The sequence below is a fragment of the Corythoichthys intestinalis genome, chromosome 4, assembly GCF_030265065.1.
Source record: "Corythoichthys intestinalis isolate RoL2023-P3 chromosome 4, ASM3026506v1, whole genome shotgun sequence".
Lineage (NCBI taxonomy): Eukaryota > Metazoa > Chordata > Actinopteri > Syngnathiformes > Syngnathidae > Corythoichthys > Corythoichthys intestinalis.
The window spans coordinates 3137916-3146890 of NC_080398.1; the positions used below are offsets into that span (position 1 = coordinate 3137916).

An 8975-nucleotide genomic window follows, 5' to 3' on the forward strand; every position below is an offset into this window, starting at 1 on the left:
TTTTTGACAATTTCCTGTTAATTTTAGGGAACTTTTGAGCCACTTCCTGTTTATTGGTCACTTCCTGTTGATTTTGGGGCTTTTCCAGGTTACTTCCTATTAAATGCGGGTCACTTACTTGAAATTTTAGGGTACTCACGAGTCAGTTTCGATACATTTTGGCCAATTTCCTTGTTAGTTTTAGGGAATTCCCGAGCCACTTCCTGTTTATTGGTCACTTCCTGTTGATTTTTGGAGCATTTCCAGGTTACTTCCTTTTAATTTCGGGTCACTTACTTGAAATTTTAGGGTACTCACGGGTCACTTTCGATACATATTGGCCAATTTCCTTGTTAATTTTAGGGAATTTCCAGCCATTTCCTGTTTATTGGTCACTTCCTGTTGATTCTGGGGCATTTTCAGGTTACTTCTTATTGATTTCGGGTCACTTACTTGAAATTTTAGGGTACTCATGGGTCACTTTCTATACATTTTGGACAATTTCCTGTTAATTCAAGGGAATTTCCAAGCCACTTCCTGTTTATTGGTCACTTCCTGTTGATTTTTGGGGCATTTCCAAGTTACTTCCTTTTAATTCCGGGTCACTTACTTGAAATTTTAGGGTACTCACGGTTCACATTCTATACATTTTGGACCATTTCCTGTTAGTTTTAGGGAATTCCCAAGCCGCTTCCTTTTTATTGGTCACTTTCTGTTGATTTAGGGGCTTTTCCAGGTTACTTCCTGTTGATTTCGGGTCACTTACTTGAAATTTTAGGGTACTCAGGGGTCTTTTTCTATACATTATGGAGATTTTCCTGTTAATTCAAGGGAATTTCCGAGCCACTTCCTGTTTATTGGTCACTTCCTGTTGATTTTGGGGCATTTTCAGGTTACTTCTAATTGATTTCGGGTCACTTACTTGAAATTTTAGGGTACTCAGGGGTCTTTTTCCATACATTTTGGATAATTTCCTGTTAATTTTAGGGAATTTCCAAGCCACTACCTGTATATTGGTCACGTCCTGTTGATTTTGGGGCATTTACAGGTTACTTCCTATTTATTTCGGGTCACCTCCTGTTGCTTCCGAGGCAATTTTGGGTCACTTTGTCAATACATCAGCTGCCATTGATGTAGCTAGATGTCAATTCCAGTTTGACAGGGAGGGGGCGAATGAACAAATGTGACTGCGGACACAAAAGTGGACCAAGTGCAGTCGTGCTCAAATCTCCGGTTATACAACGCCAAAGTCAAAATAAAAACATGTGATTCTGTATGTACAGTATGAATGATCTACGTTCCTGTCAGGCAGAACAACCCCAAGGTCCAAATTGATCGCCTCTGGCCCGTGAGCTGCACGTTTGACACCTCTGCACTACTATATGGTTCTATTTCTTTATGAATGCAACCTTTTCCTTATAATTGATTGGCTTTGACAAGTCACATGGTTGTCTTTTTGTGAGGCGCCCGTTTTGACCTAATTATTCGGTAGCTTGAATACACTAAAGTGCTCTGTAAAAAGGCCATCCTTCATCATGACATACCATTAAAGAAACATGGTCACTAACGTTATATCAGTTTAACTAATAGCCTTTCGCTAATGATTTTATTTAAATCGAGAGTTGGATGAAAGGGTTGCTTGTAATCCAAGAAGCAGGAGAACGTCCCCAAAGCACAGAGCGCCACATGGCTTCTTGGCTTTCCCGTATGAAAGGAAATGGCGATCAATATCGTCCATTAGCATATGGCCTCTCGCAGGGGAGGTTGCTTTTAACGGCGGTTCCCCCCACGTGGAGCAGAGCCAGAAAGAACCTGACGCAATAACCTCTTAGTTATAAGGTCCTATTTTTACGACAGCAGCTTCATAGTATATTGATTGCGTCTCCTTCTCTCCTAGACATGTCAGTGAAGCCTTTACGAGGGAATTACCAGCGACCCGCTCGCCGTGAGAACGCCACGTCAGTCTGGAGACCACAGACTACTTCTACGACACCTTTGAGGAGCAAGTTCATAACCGTCAACCAAGTTCAGAGAGATGAAGTTAAAACAACGAATGTGGACAAACAACCTTATCCTAAAATAGTACAAAATGGAGCTGTTGAGGAGTTCCGAGCGCAAGAAGTGGATGAGAAAGTGACATACGCAGAACCTTTGTCTTCTCCAAGTCAGGAGGAACCTGAAGAACGTCCTGCTGAAGTTGTTGAAGAGGAAAATAGTGGGAAAAGTGTGGAAACAGTAGTCCATTCAGGAGCTCCACCAAGTGAAGAACTAGGGTCATTGATCATAGAAAGCAAGAATAAGATAAATCAGAGCCAATCAAGCACCCAGGAACCAAAATTAGAACTTCTGGGAATCAGGGAAGAAAACTTTGGTTCTTCAGATGGGTTTGATCAAGAGTTGCCAAGTGTTCCAGTTGAGGAAAAAGCAGTGGTTGACTTTCAACTAAGATTAGGAGCTCCAAAAAGTGAAGATCTAGGGTCACTTATCATAGAAGACAAAAATGAGATAAATCAGAGCAAATTGGGCACCCAGGAACCAAAATCAGAACTTCTAGGAATCACAGAAGATATAGTCAGTTCCTCAGTTGACTGGGATCAAGAATCATCAGGTGTTCCAGTGGAGAAAAAAGCAGAGTTTGACCTTCAACTACAGTTTGGAGCACCTCCACTCATGAAGGACATTGCTCAATCCCAATCTGGCCTGCAAGAACTGACATCAGACCTTCCAAATACGAGCGAAGAAACCTTCAGTTCCTCTGCTGGGTATGATCAAGAACAGTCGCCAAGTGTTCTGGTGGCGCAAAAAGCAGCTGTCAACTTTCAACTACAGTCAGAAGCTCCGCCACCGATTACGGAGACCGATCGGCAACCATTGGGCACCCAGGAACCAAAACCTGAATTCATGGAGACTTTCATTAACACGACAAGTATTCCGAGTGAGGCGTGGCTGGAGAATGACATGCAGGAGGAAATGTCAAGTTCTGGAACAGAAGCATTACTGGAAGCCACCCCAGAATCCAGAACCGGCAGTTCGTCTTCCCAGTGTGATGTGACTGAGATCGGGCAGGAAATAAACTACTCCACTTTGGGAACGACCATGACGGAAGCAGTGGATGTCTTGTATCCGGATGGTGAAGAGATGGACACATGGGACAGCGTGATAGAAAAGAAAGTCCAAGTTGAGTCCAGTGAACCTCAAATAGAAGTGGAAAGACAATACGCGGAACCAGAGGAGGACATCTCAACAAGAAGGTCTGAAATGAGTCGCAAAGAAATAAAAAAGGAAGAAGACCAAGCTTGGCGTCACTGTCAAGAACATCCACCACCTCATGATGATGAAGACTTTAACGACGAGGATGAGGACTCCCAAAATGTCTCGGTATCGTGGAGGACGGAATTAGAGAGCGATAGTTATGCTCAAGAGAACACGCTAGCAGACACACGACCGCTAATCCGCTACACCAGTGATGAAACGGATGCAAACACGTTAGCCTCACATGTGGATGAGAGTGACATCAGTGACGGTGAGCACGACGGGAAGACTGGAGAGACGGTTGGACCTGGTTGGAGTGAGAGCAAGGCAAAGAACTTTGGAACCATGGAGGATCTTTGTGAGGAAGTAGAAGAAGAGGTGCTAGAATCATCATCTGGACTGAAGAAAGTGAGTGGGGTCCATTTAGAAGATCTACCAACCGATGCGGAAGACGTGGAGCTTGAGACGGACAGACTTGTGGAGCAGGAATTGGAGAACCTCTCCACAGACGGATACGCGTCCCACTTTGCTCAAGCGCTGGCCAATGAGAGGAAAGTTCTGCTGTCTGAAGATGATGAGGAGGATCCTGAATTGTTGACGATGGTACAAAAAGTAATTGCAGAATCTGATGTCCAAGTTGAGCGCAAGAAGGTCTTTCTGGATTATGTGCAGTGTGAGAGAGGGCAAGAGGTGGAAAAGGAGGAAGAAGTCAAGGATGAAATAAGAACGTTGGAAGGAGTCATGAAATCAGACATTGAAGTGGAACGCGACCAGGAATTTAAGGAATCTGTGCAGCCTAAGGAAGAGGTGGAAGAGAAGGTCCAAGATGATAAAGAAGTCATAATTGAATCTGCAAATACAGATGAAGAAGTGGAACAAAACCTGGATTTGATGGAACCTCATTTGGACACTGTGGATGATGTGGAGAAGATCCCAGATGAAATAAAAAGTATAGAACAAGAAGAGCTCAACGAAGAAAACTTTTATACAGATCCTGATGTCCAAGAAGAAGACAATCTCAAATTTGACGCCACCATCCCGCCTCATTCGGACACACCAGATTATAAAACAAAGAAAATGGTGGGAGTAAATCTAAAATCACACATGGATTCTGATCTCCAAACAAAAGACAACCTGGACCCTACGGATTTTGGTCAGCTTCAGTTGGGCTCAATGGATGATAATCTGGAGAAGGTCAAGGAAGGACTGTTGAAACAAGAAGAGGTACAGGACATGCACCTGCTCTCCTGCACTGAATCTGATCTCCAGGTGGAAAGCAATCTGGAGCTGCAACCTCAGTTGGACACTCCAGATTACGAGACAAAGAAGGTGGAAGTAAATCTAAAATCACACATGGATTCTGATCTCCAAGCAAAAGACAACCTGGACCCCATGGATTTTGGTCAGCTTCAGTTGGACTCAACGGATGATAATCTAGAGGAGGTCCAGGAAGGACTGTTGAAACAAGAAGAGGCACAGGAAGTGCACCTGTTGTCCTGCACTGAATCTGATCTCCAGGTGGAAAGCAATCTGGAGCTCCAGCTTCAGTCTGACTCTCTAGATGATGACTCATTGGAAGTTATGAAGGAGAAAGAGGTCCAAGATGAAATGATGACCACGGAACAAGAAGAAGCTGATGAAGTCAACTCGCCATCGTACACTGATCTTGATGTCCAAGTAGAAGACCTCAGAGATTTCGTCCTACCTCAGGTGGACTCTCCGGATGATGATCTCAGCAAGGTCCAGGATGAAATATTGACTCAAGAAGAAGCACAGAAAGTTTACCTGTTGTCCTGCGAGGAATCTGAGGTCCAAGAGAAACCCAATCCTAACATGCGGCCTCAGTCGGGCTCTCCAGATAACAAGAAGAAAGACGAAGATGAATTAATGACCGTGGGACAAGAAGAGACTAACAGAGTGAACTTGCCATCCTGGACGGACCATGTTGTCCAAGTAGAAGGAAATCTTGACCTTGGAGCTCCTGTCCAGCCTCCATTGGACTCTCTAGATGTAATTTTGACACAAGAAGTTGCCCCAAAGGTGAGCTTACCAGTCTGTATAGATGCTGATGTCCAATTTGAAGAAAATCTAGATGTCAGGGATATAATTCGACCTCAGTTGGAGTCTCCGGATGATGAAAGAGTTAAAGACGGTTCAGAGTCTCCAGAGAAACAAGAGCTTGATGTTTCAATGGTGACTCATGTGAGTGAGAGCTTTAGTGAGTTCCTCAGTGGGCCTTGCCTGGAAGAAGAACAAAAGCATATGGAGATGCAACAGTCTGAACCTCAAAATAAAGGTCTCCTCCATCTGGAAGAAGAATGGGCTGTCCTGGAGAACACCATAGAAGATGTTGATGTTCAATATTCAGAAACCGAAGAAGAATCTGTTGATAGTCAAGTTGGCGAAGAAAGAGGTGATGTCAAGGGTGCCGCCACAATCGAAGAGGGACCTGTCAAGATCTCCTTGAAAGAAACTGTCATCTTTCCAGAGGAGGACTCCTCAACGAAATTCCACCAAAGCAACGGCAAACACAAACGAGATTTCTGGGCTTCGTCTTTGGAAGCGGCCGCTTACGGTTCAGACGTCATCGCCACGGAAACATCTGAGATTCACGACGTGGAGTTCGGAGCAGAGCTTGACTGGGGGAAGGCTGTCAATGGGAGTTCCGCCCACACAGGCACCGTCACAAAGGTGCATTCTGAAGATCTGGAAATTAAGGGAGAACCCTGGTCTTCAGGGAATGACTAATCCAGTCCTCAAGAAATGGGATGTGTATGAAAACGTAGCATTTTAGTCTTTGGAAATGTCGCTAACGTAGGCTAGCCCGGACAACAGGGTGTCTATTTAATTTTTGATCCTTTTGGAGAGACAGCGAGAAAGAAATGTGGTATTTAGTATGTGGCAAAATGGCTTTTTACATGTGATTTTTTTTTTTTTGGTATGTGGCAAAATTGATTTTGCCATGTGGCATTTTTTTAGTATGTGGCAAACAGGATTTTGGCATGCGGCTAATTGGATTTTGGCATGTGGCAAAATTGATTTTGACGTGGAATTTTTTTGGGGTATGTGGCAAAATTGATTTTGGTATGTGGCTTTTTTTTGTAATGTGTAGCATTTTTTTCGGTATATGGCACACATTGCTTCCCCAAAATGAATGGAAAATTTGGACGTTCATAGCAGTCAATGGCATAGACTTACTTGGGTGCCAGTATAATGTCAATGCGCTTTAATGGTAAATGTATGGTCAAAAATCACAGCCACACATTTTTCTGCCATTTAATCAATCAATCCATCAATCACTCAAAAATGAATGGAAAATTTGGACGTTCATAGCCGTCATTGGCGTAGCCTTACTTGGGTGCCAGTTCAATGTCTATGCGCTGTAATGTAAAATAAAGTGGAAAATTTGGACGTGCGACCCTCGTGAGGGATAAGCGGCTCGGAGAATGAATTAATGGATGAATAAATGGACGTGCATAGCTGTCAATGGCATGTACGTGCATGGCCTGCAAAAATACCATTTACCAAAAAACAAAACAAAGCCACATTGCAAAACAAAATGCCACATGCCAAAATCTGTTTTGCCAAATACCAAAAAAAAAAAGCCAAATGGCAAAATCAATTTTGCCACACACCCAAAAAATGCCACAAGGCAAAATCAATTTTGCCACATACCAAATACCACTTTTCGTTGTTTGCCCTGCTATCCTTTTGAGGGCGGAATTTCACAAAATTCTAGCTAGGCTTTGAAATTGAGAATTACAACCAAATGGGCTCACACTTGTTGGTTATAGCTCCCTCTGCTGTTTGTGAATGTATTTTCATGCCAAAAATGATGGTTTTTTTCCAAACACCCGCGCACTGGTTTCGCATTGCTAGCACCTCACACGAGCTAATTTTCCAGTTGCTAGCCGGATGTTTGCCGCATCTGCATCTTTTCCCGCCACGCTAATCTTAGAATTCAACCCCCCGGGAGGAACGTGAACCATTGATCAGGGCTTATTGATTCAATTGAACTGGTCACGTTTCACTTCCTGGAGCTAATCGATAAGAGGAGATCATGCTAATGACTGATTGTTGGGTAACCAAACGCTCATGCGGATGTGAAGTGTTTGTTTTTTTGAGCAATAAATTTGTGTTTCTCTTTTTTTGCTTGTTTCATTGAGCGATTTTGTTTTGAGTATATTTAAAAGTGATTAAAAAGCTGAATGACAAGAATGTGTTTTGTGTTTTTTTGGTGTTTTTCTTATCCTCAAATGAATCCATGCAGTGTTAAAAGAAAAAACACACATAATGTATATACTTATAAGTGTACTGTATATTGATGAAATAAAACATCAAAATATGTGAAAGAATTTTTTTACACAGTAAAAATGAAATATTTTGGGGTCATTTTGGAAAACATGAACTATTTACTGGATAATTAAATGTATTTTTAACAATCATCAATCATACTACTTAAGTATTTACAAATTATCTCGATAAAACAAAAAATTCCAACAATTATTTTGGAAAATGTTAACAATGTACTGAATATGTACAGTTCATATATATTATTAAATACTTTAAAATATTAATAAAAGTTATTTATTACATATACTATACATTCTTAAATTGTATTTATATTTTTATTTAATTGTTAAATATCTTGTCATTTTGTAAAATTGTACTGTATGTGAATATAGAGTATTTTTTAATAGTAATTTATTGTACTTTTAGGATAAATTTGGAAAATATTACTTATGTGCTGTATATTTTGAAAATAAAACATCAAAATATTTGAAATAATTTTTTTATACAGTAAAAATGAAATATTTGGGGGTCATTTTTGAAAACATGAACTATTTACTGCATAATTAAATGTATTTTTAACCATCATCAATCATACTACTTAAATATTTACAAATTATCTCGATAAAAAAAAAAATTCCAACAATTATTTTATTTTGGAAAATATTAACAATGTACTGAATATGTACAGTTCATATATATTTTTAAATACTCTAAAATTAAATATTAATAAAAGGTATTTATTACATATACTATACATTCTTAAATTGTATTTATATTTGTATTTAATTGTTACATTAAATATCTTGTCATTTTGTAAAATTGTACTGTATGTGTATATACAGTATTTTTTAATAGTAATTTATTGTACTTTTAGGGTAAATTTGGAAAATATTACTTATGTGCTGTATATTTTGAAAATATTTATTGTAATAATTACACTTGTCCAATAATGACTTTTTAATAGATATCCCGATACTATCTAACTCCAAAAATCGGATACCGATATCGAACCGATATATGCGGTCAAGGACTTGAAATATTATGGCTAATTGTATTGTCAAGCCCCAATAAATACTTAAATAATGATAAATGTAACAACTTCAAGGTTTTCCAAATAAACATTCTGTGGTGCAGTAAGCACAACTTCAACTGAATTTATGGAAAAAAGTGCCTAGATTGCACCACTATATTTATTGTTGAAATCAAAACAGTGCAAACATTAGTTTTTGGGATCAAGCCAATAAGGTGCTAATTCTGTCCTCAATGTGTGTGTGAGTACAGATAGCGAACAAATCAGGCTCCTAGGAGAAGTCAGATGATGAAGTAAAGTTGATTTGGCCTTACTGTGGTCATCTTTCTCTTGAGAAGAGCAGTGATGCTTTTTTGTATAACTGAAAACAACAAAACTTTGCGTCGATAGGCAAGTTTCCTGAGCGAAATATGGGCGGCGC

General features: G+C 40.2%; 1 protein-coding gene across 3 annotated transcripts in view; it reads left to right on the plus strand.

Moving 5' to 3' along the window:
- LOC130914171 (nestin-like) overlaps positions 1-7504 on the plus strand; it is a 19578-nt gene extending 12074 nt beyond the window's left edge. For all 3 annotated transcript variants that reach the window (XM_057833131.1, XM_057833132.1, XM_057833130.1), the window contains exon 5: positions 1877-7504. In XM_057833131.1, the coding sequence (XP_057689114.1) occupies positions 1877-5979 (4103 nt within the window). In that variant the 3' untranslated portion in view covers positions 5980-7504. The remainder of the gene's footprint in view (positions 1-1876) is intronic.
- Positions 7505-8975: the final 1471 nt, after the last annotated feature.